At 36.5% G+C, this 18,612-nt stretch overlaps 1 protein-coding gene across 1 annotated transcript in view; it reads left to right on the top strand.

Moving 5' to 3' along the window:
* Nucleotides 1–6,594, top strand: part of LOC129101168 (glutamate receptor ionotropic, NMDA 1-like) — a 39,649-nt gene extending 33,055 nt beyond the window's left edge. Inside the window, exons 19-20 of the mRNA XM_054610839.1 lie at nt 3,109–3,207; nt 6,529–6,594. Of these exons, the coding sequence (XP_054466814.1) occupies nt 3,109–3,207; nt 6,529–6,594 (165 nt within the window). The remainder of the gene's footprint in view (nt 1–3,108; nt 3,208–6,528) is intronic.
* The last annotated feature ends 12,018 nt before the right edge of the window (nt 6,595–18,612 follow it).

The following is an 18,612-nucleotide window of genomic DNA, read 5'->3' as shown; positions in this document are numbered from 1 at the left end:
TTGGCTGAGATCAGTGGAGAACACACAGAGTACAACGTAGTAGTATAAGATACAAGTACAACGTAGTAGTATAAGATACAAGTACAACGTAGTAGTATAAGATACAAGTACAACATAGTAGTATGAGATACAAGTAAAACACAGTAGTTTGAGAAACAAGTACAACATTGTAGTAGTATGAGATAAAAGTACAATGTAGCTGTGGTATAAGATACAAGTACAACGTAGTAGTGATAGTAGTAGTATGAAATACTTAGAAGTCAAATGTTATTTATTATGTGAATAATTAATCGTTTATTTCATTCCAGTTTTTATCGTCTCATCGTCGTCTTTTCTTCTTCTACAGTTTTAATGAGAGTTGTCGGCTCATTAAATATGAAGAAAAAGAAAAGAATATGAGTCTTAATGTAAAATACCATCCAGGGTTGAAAGGTTGTGTATTAATACTCATCTTTAATACTCTGCATAACAAACAGTGGTAGTTTCTTCATGTTTCCTTTAATGTTACAGAGTCGCGTTATAATTAAATCATCTTTGGATTTTAGAGGGTTAAGGTGGTATTTAGGAGGGTTAAGGTGGTATTTTAGAATGTTAAGGTGGTATTTTAGAATGTTAAACTAGTAATTTAGAGGGTTAAGGTGGTATTTAGGAGGGTTAAGGTGGTATTTTAGAATGTTAAGGTGGTATTTTAGAGGGTTAAGGTGGTAATGAGGAGGGTTAAGGTGGTACTTTAGAGGGTTAAGGTGGTACTTTTGAATGTTAAGGTGGTATTAGAATTTTAAGGTGGTATTTTAGAGGGTTAAGGTGGTATTTAGGAGGGTAAAGGTGGTATTTAGGAGGGTAAAGGTGGTATTTTAGAATGTTAAGGTGGTATTTAGGAGGGTTACGGTGGTACTTTTGGTACTTTTGGTATTTTAGATTAGCTGCTGCCCAACAGATGTGAATAATGCAGACATGTTTCAGTTGTTTGTTGTTAGTGTTTCTCTGCTGCAGGGCGACAATGTTTTTTATATATTTGTCATGTGATCACTGATCAAAGTCTTCCATCGCTCCGTCACCGCTGACTTAAGGTTTAATATCTCTGTGAAACGGTCATAATCCATGATCAATGTGTTTTATTGATTTAGTTAAAGATGTTTTTAACATAAACTGTTCTGTTCTTTTCCTCTCATCATCAAGTCCCATATGTAGCATCAAACAAATATACAATAATGAGTATAATAATTATACTCATTAGAATAAAATACGTCAACAGAGGAATCATAAAAGTTACACATCAAACCTTTAAAGTTAAAATTCATATTTGTGTTTTTAAATATGAATTCTTCAGTAGGAACCTTTGAGTTTGGAGCTGAGAGCCGCAGACAGGAAGTAGAATTAATGTAACGTCCCTTTAAATATTCAAATATTTAAAACGTTGTTGGTGATTTCATGGGATTTGATGTCAGTGAGGAAAATATAGAAAAACATCAGACTTATGATTAATAACTGTAATAAAGTGGTTAAAGTTTGATACCCAGTCCTGATGTGACCTGTCCACTGGGAGGGGTCAAAGGTCAAACTGATGATGTCTGTATCATCCATGTGCTACCCCCCCTCTGTTTCCTGTTAAACACACACACACACTAGGTGATATGACATTATAGCAGCACTGTGTTGGTATAATGACCTGATGACATCACCCCCCCCCCCCCCGCTTCATGCGATGTACTTCCTGTTGTGTTTGTGTGTTTGTGGCTGTCGACAGTAAAACAGAGAAAAACTGTTTTTACTGAACAATCCTGTCATCTGGAACACAAAGCAGTCTGCAGACACACTGTGCAGCCCGTGATCACTGGTTAACCTGTAGAGATAATGGTGATTCAAGGCTACAGTCAGTGTTGCTAATAGTTTAGCTTAGCTTAGCTTAGCCTTCTGCTAACATACTCAAACTCCTGCTGCCCCACAGCAGGAGAGAAATGTTGCTATTAGAATATATTACATCACATTAGATTACTATTTGTATGTACTTCAACTGTACTGTACACTAAACTATATTACACATTATACTACACTACACAACACCTTATTATACTACACTACACAACACCTTATTATACTACACTACACAACACCTTATTATACTACACTACACAACACTATATTATACTACACTACATAACACTATATTATACTACACTACACAACACCTTATTATACTACACTACACAACACTATATTATACTACACTACACAACACCTTATTATACTACACTACACAACACTACACAACACTATATTATACTACACTACACAACACCTTATTATACTACACTACACAACACTATATTATACTTACTACTACACTACACTATATTATACTACACTACACAACACTATATTATACTACACTACATAACACTATATTATACTACACTACATAACACTATATTATACTACACTACATCACACTATATTATACTACACTACATAACACTATATTATACTACACTACATAACACTACATAACACTATATTATACTACACTACATAACACTACATAACACTATATTATACTACACTACATAAACACATAATAACACTATATTATACTACACTACATAACACTATATTATACTATACATACACTATATTATACTACACTACATAACACTATATAACACTATATTATACTACATTGTAGTACATCATGTTACATTAAACAACATCATGTTACAAAATACTGCATTAAACTTTATGATCGTACATGTCGGTACCTGGTAGTTCACACTCAGAGGTGTAAGTACTGCAGTGTGTGTGTAGCTGCTGTGTGTTAATGTGTGTGTGTGTGTGTGTGTGCGTAGCTGCTGTGTGTTAATGTGTGTGTGTGTGTGTGTGTGTGTGTGTGTGTGTAGCTGCTGTGTGTTAATGTGTGTGTGTGTGTGTGTGTAGCTGCTGTGTGTTAATGTGTGTGTGTGTGTGTGTGTGTGTGTGTGTGTGTGTGTGTGCTGCTGTGTGTTAATGTGTGTGTGTGTGTGTGTGTGTGTGTGTGTGTGTGTGTGTGTGTAGCTGCTGTGTGTTAATGTGTGTGTGTGTGTGTGTGTGCACCTATCGTATTGTTTATTGTAGGATAGGAAAAGTAGAGCAGAGCCCGAGTCCCAAACCTCTTTTAGGTCCATCACTACGACCTCCGACCTCCAACGCCGTAGGGCCTCCGGGGACGCCACGGTAAGGAGATGAAGACCTCCTCCTCCTCCTCCTTTCATCCTCCTCTCCTCTCCTTCTCTACTCTCCTCCTCTCCATCTTCTCCTTGCTTACTCATCATGGCCACCTATCTTATAGTATTTATCTTCCCGCCTCCATCAGCTCATATGTGCCACAGTCAGACAGACAGACAGACAGACAGACAGACAGACAGTCAGACAGTCAGACAGACAGACAGTCAGACAGACAGACAGACAGACAGTCAGACAGTCAGACAGACAGACAGTCAGACAGACAGACAGACAGACAGACAGACAGACAGACAGACAGTCAGACAGACAGTGTTTGGTTCTATCAGGGTTCTGGTTTCCGTCAGAGTCGTCCTCTTGCAAAGGAGAAGTGAAGAGTGTCAGACTGTGTGGTCCCTCCTCTGTTTGTGTCCTGTTGTCTGTCCTGTCCTGTCTGTCCTGTTGTCTGTCCTGTCTGTCCTGTTGTCTGTCCTGTCCTGTCTGTTCTGTCTGTCCTGTCCTGTCTGTCTTCGTCCTGTCTGTCTTCGTCCTGTCTGTCTGTCCTGTCCTGTCTGTCTGTCTGTCTGTCCTGTCTGTCTGTCTGTCTGTCTGTCCTGTCTGTCTGTCTGTCTGTCTGTCTGTCTGTCCTATCTGTCTGTCCTGTCCTGTCTGTCCTGTCCTGTCTGTCCTGTCCTGTCTGTCCTGTCCTGTCCTGTCCTGTCCTGTCCTGTCTGTCCTGTCCTGTCTGTCTGTCCTGTCTGTCTGTCCTGTCCTGTCTGTCTGTCCTGTCTTTGGTCTCCGTCCTGTCTGTCCTGTCGTCCTCTGTGTCCTCTCCTCCTTCCTCTCCTGTCTCCTCATCATCACTGTTGACGAATCGTCCCTCAAACTTCTTCAGAGGGTTTTTATTCCTCTACCTGTCCTCTACCTGACCTCTATCTGTCCTCTATCTGTCCTCTATCTCACCTCTACCTGTCCTCTATCTCACCTCTATCTGTCCTCTACCTGTCCTCTATCTCACCTCTATCTGTCCTCTATCTGTCCTCTATCTGTCCTCTATCTGTCCTCTATCTGTCCTCTATCTGTCCTCTATCTCACCTCTATCTCACCTCTATCTCACCTCTATCTGTCCTCTATCTGTCCTCTATCTCACCTCTATCTGTCCTCTATCTGTCCTCTATCTGACCTCTATCTGACCTCTATCTGTCCTCTACCTGTCCTCTATCTCACCTCTATCTGTCCTCTATCTGTCCTCTATCTGTCCTCTATCTGTCCTCTATCTCACCTCTATCTGTCCTCTATCTGTCCTCTATCTGTCCTCTATCTGTCCTCTATCTCACCTCTATCTGTCCTCTATCTCACCTCTATCTGTCCTCTATCTGTCCTCTATCTGTCCTCTATCTGTCCTCTATCTGACCTCTATCTGTCCTCTACCTGTCCTCTACCTGTTTCCTGTCCAGCCGGAGACACTGACGTCTCTGCTAAACGTCCTGATGTCTCTGCTGCTCCTCATCGTGGACCTTTAACCTTCACGTTCTTCTTTTCAGCTTCAGTCTGAAGACAAACAGGACTTTGTCTCCTTTAACCTCAGGAAGTCCAAATGTCTCCACGCTTTCTTAAAACAGTCGTCCTCCTCAGCAGAGGACAGACGCTCTGTTTAAAGATGTGACTCCTCTTTGTTTGATGAAGTGAAGGGACTCCCAATGGAGCGGAGCCCTGATGGCGCTACTCTGAGGGTGGAGCTGCTCTGAGGGTGGAGCTCTGAGGGTGGAGCTGCTCTGAGGGTGGAGCTCTGAGGGTGGAGCTGCTCTGAGGGTGGAGCTGCTCTGAGGGTGGAGCTGCTCTGAGGGTGGAGCTCTGAGGGTGGAGCTGCTCTGAGGGTGGAGCTCTGAGGGTGGAGCTGCTCTGAGGGTGGAGCTCTGAGGGTGGAGCGTGTGACGGAGACGTTGTGTCCTTCTCTCTGTGCTCCGATGTCCTGGTCAATCCGTCTGATCGGGTCTCTGTCGATCATTTAGTTCAGAGGATGTTACTACAAGTGACCTCTTTAGAACCTAAAACCATTCAGCCCACTACACCGATCAACTTCATACAGGTTCACATTTCATTTTTACAGCTTAAAACAAAATCAATTAAAAGTTAATAATTAACGAGTTAAACTGCAGCTGATAACTAACTGATAATAAATAACTCACTAATAATTAACTAACAATAAATAACTAATAATAAATAATTAACTAATAATAAATAAATAATAATAAATAACTCATAATAATAAATAACTAATGATAAATAACTAATAATAAATAACTAATAATACATACCTCATGATATAAATATTGACGTATCACTCGTGTGCGTTCATGTTAAAACTCACTCTGAATCTCAGAACTGTATAATATATTAGTGGAATATTAATTAAATGCATGTTAAACAAGAACTGTATCAGAATATAAACAATGTATTTTTATTATTATAATAAAAACTATTAAAGAGATGGATTACAGACGCAGTTTTTAAAATTTGTTTATGTTCAGTAAAACATCATATTTTGGTTTAAAAAAAGTTTTGTTACTTTATTTAAGTTACAGACATAAATTAAAATCAACTTCTGAGTGGGCGGGTCGTCTCAAATACTGAAGAACACAAAGACCAGACATTCTGGTTTTAAAGCGTAGTATTTATACTTATTCTCATATTTCTGTTTATGGCTCCTGATAACAAACTAAAGGACTTTTCTAAAATAAAAGAGAATTTATTACATTTACAAGGTGAAAATTATCTATTTTTATTCTGAAAAAGACAATATTCCTGCTAATCTATTGACATTCAGACGTTGATTATGATGAATGTGAAAGATACGGATATATTTATCTTATTCAGGAACATCCTAACAAATACCATAACATCACATGTTATTGATTAATGAAATGTAAAGGACACAGATCAATAACAGCAGATGTCACGTAAAAATAAAAGTCAGATTATTAAAAATAAAGAAGAGTGTGATTAGTTTGGATCAGAGTTATTGATTATTATTATTACACACACACACACACACAGTTTACTGTTCTATTAATATTTGAGTTACAACGATACATAAACTACATAAATCAATCAGGTTCCTAATCAGAATCAATATGTTCAGTGAAATCAGAATCAGAAGACCTCCATCTTGGCTCTGAGCTCCTGTGTGTGTGTGTGTGTGTGTGTGTGTGTGTGTGTGTGTGTGTGTGTGTGTGTGTGTGTGTGTGTGTGTGTGTGTGTGTGTGTGTGTGTGTGTATGTGTGTGTGTGGAGGTGTGAATAACCTGTGTGTGTGTTTCCTCTGCTCTCTCTGCAGCCGTACCCGACTGACATCACCGGCCAGCTCAACCTATCAGATCCCTCCGTCAGCACCGTCGTCTGAGAGAGAGAGAGAGAGAGAGAGCTACACTGCTGCTGCTGAGCCAAACACACACGCACATACACACACACACACACACACACACACACACACACACACACACACACACACACACACACACACACACACACACACACACACACACACACACACACACACACACACACACAGATGGACGGACTGAGCGTCCTCTGAGACAGGAAGTAGAATATGATGGCATCAGGACTTTAGGACAGCATCACACTGTGACACACACACACACACACACACACACACACACACACACACACACACCATCTGTCATCATAAACCCACTGTGCGCACACACACACACACACACTCTCTCGCCTTGCTCTGCTTGCAGCCTCCTCCAACCAGAGGGTCTTTTTATTTTGAAAGAACTGTAGCTTTTATTTTGGTAAATGTCTTTGATGTTGTACGGTTTCCTGTCCGTCTCACTGATTGATCACCTCTGACTCCGGTCGTCCTGCCGGTAACTCGAGCTCCTGAGGCGCTACGATCACCTGCCGATCGATCGGGAACCTTTTGATCGATCAGGAACTTATTGATCGATCGGGAACCCGTCGGTCGATTGGGGACCTGATCACTAGTTAGTGAGTGGCAGGTGGGCCAAGCCTCTGGGACAGGAAGTACTTTACCATGCAGCTGAGGCTCATGGGTAATGTAGGAGCAGAAGTGATGCATTTATCATTTATGAAAAGTATAAGAAGAATTAGTAAATGTTTATAACACAGGGATTTCAGCAGATCTGAGGACGTCTCATTGATTGATTAAGTATTGACGAGTATTTCTTCTTCACTGGTGACGAGCACACTGTCTGCTGATGAAGGCCATGAGCTTCAGCTGAAAGCTCTGGCCGAGGAAGTGGACAGAAGTCACATTAATACACAGTTATTATAAAGTCCTCCATCTGTTGTGTTATAAACACTTTATTAAGTGTTATACTGCTTATAAATGTTAAATATATAGGCAACAAATCGATAAACAGCATGACGATTATTATTATGAAGGAAATAATCACATTTTTAGATTTTTACTTTCTTATTTATTTAATCATAAGATGTGAATCAAATCTTTCTTTATGTTTGAATTACTTTCTATATAAAAGTCCTGAAAGGTCAAAACAATAACCTCTGTTCACATTTAATGTTTATTAGATGAAATAATAACATCTATGTTCAGGACTGTAATATTTATCTTCATACTGATGTTAAAGTATTTAAATTCTCTGTTTTGCATGAAAACAATACGTTGTTGTTAAACTACACTGAAGATCAGAACCAGATATTTAACCCAGAAACTGTTTAATTATTGTCAAATGTGGATTCATTAACACTTAAAGATCTCTACATTAATATATTTAGATGTCCTTTATGTTTTAAATGAATCCGTTTAAAATGAACTTCTTTCAGTTTTTCTTATTTTAACAATAACGTTTCATTTTAATTTTTCAAAGTTTAACATTTATTTTGAAAGGACCAGTAAATACATGTGGTGAAATCAATTCATTTTTATTTATTATTTTAATCATTTTTTTCTCATTATATTTATTTATTTTAATAACATGATTCAGATATTTTTCATTTAATTTGTATTTAATTGAAATGTTTCATATAATAAATATTTATGACTTAGAAAATACTCCCTGAACCAGAGGCTCCACCCACCGTCCCCTGACAACCCCAGGGCATGATGGGACATGTAGTCACCCTCCACCAGAGCCTGATGGGACATGTAGTCCCTGCTGTCTCTTTGACCCCATAACAGACGCTGATGTGTAAACCTCTGGAGTCAGGAGGTTCTCACAGGTCTCTTTAACGTTTCGATATGAATTACATATTAATCAGGTTGTTCTGTTTAAAAACACTCATGTGTATGAAACGTTTATCAAACTGAGAACGTCACTGAGAACCATAGAAACGTCTTCAGGAACTTTAAAGACATTTTAGACAAGAAGCATTCTGATAAAACGATGAGTAACGTACATTAAACTACGTACTTCACTTCAGATAAGTCACCGTTGAGTTGTGATGTCTCCTGGGTGAAAGTCCTGTGTTTGTTTGACCCGTCCTGCAGAGTCCGTCTCTCTTTATACGAGGTCACCTGACTTCCTCTTTCCTCCCGCCGCCATCACTGTATGAGTGGTTCTATCCGGACGTTCCTTTAAATACTGGATAAGCCTAACAGGCTAAAGTTTATGGAAACTATCATTTATCATTTCTGCATTTTGTTGTTCTACACTGTTGTACAATAAATAACTAACAGCATTAATAAACACAAGACAAACACAGCTAACGTTGATGCTAATGCTAAAGAACCAGATGAGGCTAAACGTTTGTCTCCTAAAATATAGTTATGAGCTTATGAGGCTAACGCTAATTCTAATGCCAAAGTAGCTCAAATGGCTAACTGCAGCTAGCTGTGAATCTAAAAGTAAATTATTTTTCAAAGGTCATTTTAATTCTACTCTATTTTATTAAATGAATTTGTGTTTATTCTTGGTATTTATATTGATGATAATAATAATAATAATAATAATAATAATTGTACCCGGGTCATATTTAAAGTGGTAGAGTTTAAGAAAGAGAGAAAGTTTCCTTTTGTTTTGCGTTTTCATCCCACTTCACTGATCTCTGCAGGTTATCTCAGGGCAGACGGACACGATCAAAACTCAATATTTACTGAAGAACGTCTCTTTGTTCTCAGTGACGTCTCACATGTTGGTGAGCTGCACCAGCTGGGATTCAATCAATAATCAATAAGAGTTCAATACGGAACCAGAGGCTGATATTATATATTAGAATTATACTCCACCCAGGAACATGAATGATAAGCTGCCGACTCATTCAGCCTCATTCTGTAATATTCGGTTCACTGTGTCTCTTTATATATTTACTCTTTGTGATTTTTGTGTTTTATTGTGAAGTTATGTGAATATTATTATTATTCATGAACAACACAGATCTCCAGGTTTTAATATAAACAGGATGTTTTACTCTGAAAGGTTTGTTCTTCTTATTTCACAATGTTCTGATATAAACTAAAGTGACCACAAACTGAAGTAAGAACTGATCCAGACGCAGCAGGAGACGTGTGATAACGTGGTTTTCTAACGTAAAATATACGTGTAGCATTAAATATATATATACTCAAATGTACACTAATAGAAGTTTAAAGTGTTGATGATGTCATCACTTGTTTTTGTTTTGTTGTTTTTCATTATTTTGTTAAATAGTAAACTTTGAATGAAAAGTTTAAACTTCACTAACTCCAGTGTTCAAGTTGATCCGTGTCCGTGCAGCTCACCTGATGTGATGATGTCATAGCGTGACATCGTGCTGTGATGTCGTTCGGTGCAGCTCACCTGATGTGATGATGTCATAGCGTGACATCGTGCTGTGATGTCGTTCGGTGCAGCTCACCTGATGTGATGATGTCATAGCGTGACATCGTGCTGTGATGTCGTTCGGTGCAGCTCACCTGATGTGATGATGTCATAGCGTGACATCGTGCTGTGATGTCGTTCGGTGCAGCTCACCTGATGTGATGATGTCATAGCGTGACATCGTGCTGTGATGTCGTTTCATGTTTCAATGATTTCATGATTCTTTTGGATGTAAAGCACTGATTGAACTTCCTGTTTGGGGAGTTTTTTTTCTCCTGCTGATGTACAGATGATGATGATGATGTTTGTTATTGAATCTATAATCCATGTAAACTGATCAGAGGTCAGTTATCAGCTGTAGAAGACCTTTGTGTCTGGGAAACACTGAAACTGTAGAAGAAGAGTGTCCCCTCGCCCACCGACCTTTGACCTTTGACCTCCTGAGCAGTGGGCCTGAACTGTCAGTTAAATGTTCTTCCTGTTGGTTTGATCTTGGACACGTGGACAGTTTGTCATGAAGCTCCATTGGTTTAACTGGGAGGACAACCAACCAGTGTCTCTAACTGGTCCCACCGCGTCCTGAAGACGTCCCCTAAAGGAACCCAGTCGCAGCTGTGAAGACATTAGGTACTAAATATTAGTAATAATAAAGTAAATGTTGAGTGTAACTTAACTAAACCTGCAGAACTGTAAAGTTTGTGTACAGCATCTAATGAAAACGTTTCCAGTAATAAATGAATATTTACTTCAGTTTAAACTGTTTTTTCTCACTTTTGTCCAAAACATTCAACATTAATGAATAATAAATGTCTGTACATATATATATAAATATATATATAAATATATATGTATATACAGCGGGTAAAATAAGTATTGAACACCATTTTTCTCAGTAAATATATTTCTAAAGGTGCTATTGACATGAAGTTTTCACCAGATGTCGGTAACAACCCAAGTAATCCATACATACAAAGAAAACCAAACAAATAAGTTCAGAAATTAAGTTATGTGTAATCAAATGGAAAAAGTATTGAACACATGAAGAAAGGGAGGTGCAAAAAGGCATGGAAAGCCAAGACAGCAGCTGAAATCTATCAGTGATTAGAAAGCAGTCCTGCCCCTTGTCAGTGCAAATGAATATCAGCTGGTTCAGTCCCAACTGATGGCCTATAAAAAGGTGTCTCATTACCAAGGTGTCACACAAGAAACATCTCATGATGGGTAAAAGCAAAGAGCTCTCTCAAGACCTTCACAACCTTATTGTTGCAGAACATACTGATGGCATTGGTTACAGATATTTTACAATTACATATATATATATATATATATATAGATTTATATATATATATTTATGTATATATATTTATATAAATATATATATATTTATATATATATACATATATATATAAATATATATGTATATATATATATATAAATATATATATATATAAATATATATATATTATATAAATAAATATATATATATATATATAATAAATATATATTTAAATATAAATATATTTAAATATATATTTATATTCATATCATATTCATATTTATATTTATATATATATTTAAATTTAAATATAAATATATTGATATGTGGACTGTGAGGGCCTTGTGGGCACATGATGACGTCATCCCCCCGCCGGGTCTCGGTGTGTTCCGGTTCCGGTTCGGGCTCAGCAGACGGTGCAGCAGAGAGCGGCCCCGTCGGTAATGACCTCACAACCATGAACGCCGGGGCTTCTGGGTAACCAGCATCCTCGGCTAGCTCCGTTAGCTCCGTTAGCTTAGCTCCGTTAGCTCCGGTAGCTCCGCTGCTGTTGGCGCCGCTGGGTCGTAAACACAGCCGGCAGCAGGCTCAGTGAGGCGGCTGAAGGGCCGCTCGGGTCGGTGTAGCCCCCCCGCACCGGCTCTGCACCGGGGACCTCTCTGGGGTTTCCATGGTAACGAGGAGGCCCTTCAGCCCGTTGCCCTGGTAACCGCCCGGTGTCGCTAGAGCTGACAATGAGATGAACAGTAATAATAATAATAATAATAATAATAATAATAATAATAATAATAATAATAATAACAATAATAATAATAATAATAATACTACTGATACATGTATTATTATAGTATTATTATACTGATACATGTATTATTATAGTATTATTATACTGATACATGTATTATTATAGTATTATTATACTGATACATGTATTATTATAGTATTATTATACTGATACATGTATTATTATAGTATTATTATACTGATACATGTATTATTATAGTATTATTATACTGATACTATTATTATACTGATACATGTATTATTATAGTATTATTATACTGATACAGTATTATTATACTATTATTATACTGATACAGTATTATTATACTATTATTATACTGATACATGTATTATTATAGTATTATTATACTGATACATGTATTATTATAGTATTATTATACTGATACATGTATTATTATAGTATTATTATACTGATACATGTATTATTATACTATTATTATACTGATACATGTATTATTATAGTATTATTATACTGATACATGTATAATTATAGTATTATTATACTGATACATGTATTATTATAGTATTATTATACTGATACATGTATTATTATAGTATTATTATACTGATACATGTATAATTATAGTATTATTATACTGATACATGTATTATTATACTATTATTATACTGATACATGTATTATTATACTATTATTATACTGATACATGTATAATTATAGTATTATTATACTGATACAGTATTATTATAGTATTATTATACTGACACATGTATTATTATAGTATTATTATACTGATACATGTATTATTATAGTATTATTATACTGATACATGTATTATTATAGTATTATTATACTGATACATGTATTATTATAGTATTATTATACTGATACATGTATTATTATAGTATTATTATACTGATACATGTATTATTATAGTATTATTATACTGATACATGTATTATTATACTATTATTATACTGATACATGTATTATTATACTATTATTATACTGATACATGTATTATTATAGTATTATTATACTGATACAGTATTATTATACTATTATTATACTGACACATGTATTATTATAGTATTATTATACTGATACATGTATAATTATAGTATTATTATACTGATACATGTATTATTATAGTATTATTATACTGATACATGTATAGTATTATTATACTGATACATGTATTATTATACTGATACATGTATTATTATACTATTATTATACTGATACATGTATTATTATAGTATTATTATACTGATACATGTATTATTATAGTATTATTATACTGATACATGTATTATTATAGTATTATTATACTGATACATGTATTATTATAGTATTATTATACTGATACATGTATTATTATAGTATTATTATACTGATACATGTATTATTATAGTATTATTATACTGATACATGTATAATTATAGTATTATTATACTGATACATGTATAATTATACTATTATTATTACACGTAGTGTTAGGACTTTATTTATTTCATTTAGTTTGATCTTTATTCCCCTGCCTTATTAAATGTTATTTTGTTTTACTTTATTGTTATTTACTTTATTTTGTTTTATTTTCTTGAGATTCTTTTATTTTTGTTAATTTTGTTTAATTTTACTTTATCTTTTTCATTTAATTTGGAATTTATTGAGTTTTATTTAAACTTTTAACTTTATTTTTTCTTATTGTATTATTGTACTACTTTTTATTTTGCTTAATTTATTCTAGTTTATTTTACTTTAGTTTTTTTTATATATACATGTATATATACATGTAAATATACATGTATATATACATGTAAATATACATGTATACATACATGTAAATATACATGTATATATACTAGTATACATACATGTATATATAAATGTATATTTACATGTATATACTAGTATATATACATGTATATTTACTATGTAAAGTAACATTACATATTTATTAAACTCTCAGAACTATCTGTTCACATTTACAGAAACATGCTGTATATATATAAAGTAGATACTATATATATATATATAGATATATCTTTATATCTATATATATATAAAGATATATATATATAAAGATATATATATCTATTGATATAGATAGATATCTATATCTATCTATAGATAGATAGATATAGATCTATATCGATAGATAGATAGATATAGATCGATATCTATCTATATCTATATCTATATATCTATAGATATATAGATATAGATATATAGATAGATATACAGTATCTTGCTCACTGACCCTGAGGATTATGAAACTTCTGACTTTTACCATCAGTTATGTTTTTAATCTTCAGAGACCAGCTGAGCTTCAGCTGAACAACAAGGACCTCCAGGACCTCCAGGACCTCCAGGACCTCCAGTCTCCTCCAGGGTCTCCAGGACCTCCAGGACCTCCAGGGTCTCCAGGACCTCCAGCATCATGTCTTCATCTCAGATCAGATCTGAGCTCCAACCACCTGGACTCAAAGGTTTCTGTTTGTGGCTCCACCGCTGCTGCTCCTCCTCCTCCTCCTCTCCTCCTCCTTCTCCTCCTCCTCCTCTTCCCCCACCAGTCAGCTGTGGCGTCTCCTGCTGTCCCCCGCTGTCCCCCCGTGTCCCCCTGCTGGTGGTCCTGGTGCTCTGCAGTCTGCTGCTGATGCTGCTGCTGCTGCTGTGGAACTACCACTGTCTGTTCGTCTCCCACGTCTGCTCCCCCCCGGGGGGGCAGGAGGAGGGGGGGAGCTGGGTCGTGACCCTTTGGTGACGGTGGCTCCACCCACTCCTCCTGAAACCAGTCTGAACTGGTCCCGTCCTGCAGAAACAACCACTAGAGAGGTTTTATCTGAGCTACAGTCAACAGTATTTGTCTACAAACCTCTGGATATTAAACAGACGATGACATCATCACAGACGATGACATCATCACAGACGATGACATCATCATGAACATTTGTCTTCCTGATCATTAACCGTTGAATACAAACAGAGCAGCATGTTGAAGGTTCTACCGGGTTCACACAGGTGTTCCACTGTAACCAGTGACCGTGTTAACTGGTGTCCTCCAGTATGCGTGGTTGTCATGGTAACCAGCCTTAATGTTAAGTGGATAATCATATTTAAACATATATTTAAACAGATTAAAGGATTCTACTCACTAACAGATCATGGAGCTACAGAGTCACTGAGTTTGGTTTTTTACATTTCCCATGATGCACTGCTTTTAGTTTGGTGATTTAGACAGATAGACAGATAGACAGATAGACAGATAGACAGATAAACAGATAAACAGATAGACAGATAGACAGATAGACAGATAGACAGATAAACAGATAAACAGATAGACAGATAGACAGATAGACAGATAGACAGATAGACAGATAAACAGATAAACAGATAGACAGATAGACAGATTAGACAGATAGACAGATAGACAGATAGACAGATAGACAGATAGACAGATAAACAGATAGACAGATAGACAGATAACAGATAAACAGATAGACAGATAGACAGATAGACAGATAAACAGATCAGATAAACAGATAAACAGATAAACAGATAGACAGATAGACAGATAAACAGATAAACAGATAGACAGATAGACAGATAAACAGATAAACAGATAGACAGATAGACAGATAAACAGATAGACAGATAAACAGATAGACAGATAGACAGATAGACAGATAAACAGATAGATAAAGACAGATCCTAAACAGATATAGACAGATAGCAGATAGACAGATAGACAGATAACTAGACAGATATTTAGACAGATAGACAGATAGACAGAAAACAGGTAGACAGATAGACAGATAAACAGATAGACAGATAAACAGATAGACAGATAGACAGATAAACAGATAAACAGATAGACAGATAGACAGATAAACCCAGATAAACAGATAGACAGATAAACAGATAGACAGGACAGATAGGAGACAGATAGACAGATAAACAGATGCAGATAGACAGATAAACAGATAAACAGATAAACAGATAAACAGATAGACAGATAGACAGATAGACAGATAAACAGATAAACAGATAAACAGATAGACAGATAGACAGATAAACAGATAAACAGATAGACAGATAGACAGATAAACAGATAAACAGATAGACAGATAAACAGATAAACAGATCAACAGATCAACAGATAAACAGATAGAAGATAGACAGATAAACAGATAAACAGATAAACAGATAGACAGATCATAACAGATAAACAGATAACTAGACAGATAACTCATAAACAGATAAACAGATCAGATGATAGACAGATACAGATAAACAGATAAACAGATCAGATAGACAGAAGACAGATAAACAGATAGACAGATATTAAACAGATAAACAGATAAACAGATAACAGATAGACAGATAAACAGATAAACAGATAAACAGATAAACAGATAAACAGATAGACAGATAAACAGATAGACAGATAAACAGATAGACAGATAAACAGATAGACAGATAAACAGATAGACAGATAAACAGATAAACAGATAAACAGATAGACAGATAAACAGATAGACAGATAGACAGATAGACAGATAAACAGATAAACAGATAAACAGATAGACAGATAACCAGATAAACAGATAGACAGATAAACAGAACAGATAACAGATAGACAGATAAACAGATAAACAGATAGGATAAACAGATAGACAGATAAACAGATAAACAGATAAACAGATAAACAGATAAACAGACCCTGATAACAGATAGACAGATAAACAGATAGACCAGATAAACAGATAAACAGATAAACAGATAGACAGATAAACAGATAAACAGATAAACAGATAGACAGATAAACAGATAAACAGATAAACAGATAAACAGATAAACAGATAGCAAGCCCACAGACCGCTCCAGCCCTCCCAAACTCGAGGCAGACAGTCCATCTCAGCAGCAGTCAGTCACACGTAATACATATGTATATATACATATGTATATAACATATGTATATAAACATATGTAACCGACCGGAGAATGGCTCCACATTTGCCCCAAAGAAAACTGGACAGCGAAAACCGCTGTTCCAACCAGAGTGGACAGAAAGGTTTGCGTTCTTTCTACCACCGTCCAGCACTCTCCTGTCAAGAGTCTGTCCGGCAATTAAACTTAGCAATGTGAAGCGACACTACGAATCAAAACACAAGCATTTTGAAGAGACATTTCCGCAAAACTCCGAGATCAGAACAACAAAATTAAATGCTCTTAAAGCATCATATCAATCCTCCTCCACACTTCTGTGACAAAGCAGCAAAAGGCATCACAGTGCTCCTTTAGAGTAGCGTGGGTTTTGGCTAAGCACATGAAGCCATTCACGGATTCAGAGGTAGTGAAAGAATGCATGATTGACGTGATGGACACGTTGCTTGAAGGCAAAGAAAAAGATGAAATGAAAACAAAAATTCAACAAATCCCACTGTCTGACTCCACAGCATGCAGACTACTGAAATGCTGGCTGATGATGTTGCAAAGCAGCTGTGTGATGGAATAAAAAATGCAGAGTGCATTTCCCTTGCTGTGGATGAATCCACTGACACTAATGATAAAGCTCAGTTGATGATATTTGTGAGATACTTTGATGAGTCAAAAGAGAGTTTATTGAAGATGTGCTGGGCAGAAGCCTTTCTGGGCAGACCCTGAAGACATTTACAATGCAACAATGGCAGTGCTGAATGAAAAAGGAATTGATGTGAAGAAAATTGTGTCAGTGGCTACTGATGGGGCGCCATCTATGATGGGCAGAGAGAAGGGACTAGTTCAGCGCCTGAAGCTTCTTCACCCTCAACTCATTTCATACCACTGTATAATTCACCAGTCCATCCTTTGTGCCTTTGTGCATTCATGTGAAATAGTTTGTTAAACAAAGCACAAAAATGGGCTGTCTGAAGGCTTTTTGTTTTTTTTGATCTTGAATAGGGTTATGTTTTGTTTTATTTAGTTATTTTTTTTAATATATGCCCAAATTAAAATTATATTTTTATTTTAGGAAATATTTTTGTTTTTAATAAAAAGGAAATGTTATGTTATAAAATGTTGTAAATGTTATACATACGTTATGTTATGATACCCTGAAGGTCCCAATAAATGGCCCCTTGAGTCACTGAAAAAAAAATTTGGACCCCTCATCATTTCTACTTGAGTACCCCTGTCCTAGAGGACCCTGAAGGACCCTAGTCCTCCTGGAGAACCCTGAAGGACCTGTAAACCTCCTGGAGAACCCTGAAGGACCCTGAAGGACCTGTAATCCTCCTGGGGAACCCTGAAGGACCTGTAATCCTCCTGGAGAACCCTGAAGGACCCTAGTCCTCCTGAAGGACCCTAGTCCTCCTGGAGAACCCTGAAGGACCTGTAATCCTCCTGGAGAACCCTGAAGGACCTGTACTCCTCCTGGAGAACCCTGAAGGACCTGTAAACCTCCTGGAGAACCCTGAAGGACCTGTAATCCTCCTGGGGAACCCTGAAGGACCTGTAATCCTCCTGGAGAACCCTGAAGGACCCTGAAGGACCTGTAAACCTCCTGGAGGACCCTGAAGGACCTGTAATCCT

The sequence above is a fragment of the Anoplopoma fimbria genome, chromosome 13, assembly GCF_027596085.1.
Source record: "Anoplopoma fimbria isolate UVic2021 breed Golden Eagle Sablefish chromosome 13, Afim_UVic_2022, whole genome shotgun sequence".
Classification (NCBI taxonomy): Eukaryota; Metazoa; Chordata; class Actinopteri; order Perciformes; family Anoplopomatidae; genus Anoplopoma; species Anoplopoma fimbria.
The sequence above is the reverse complement of the archived record's forward strand: the minus strand, read 5'-3'. Positions and strand labels throughout refer to the sequence as shown.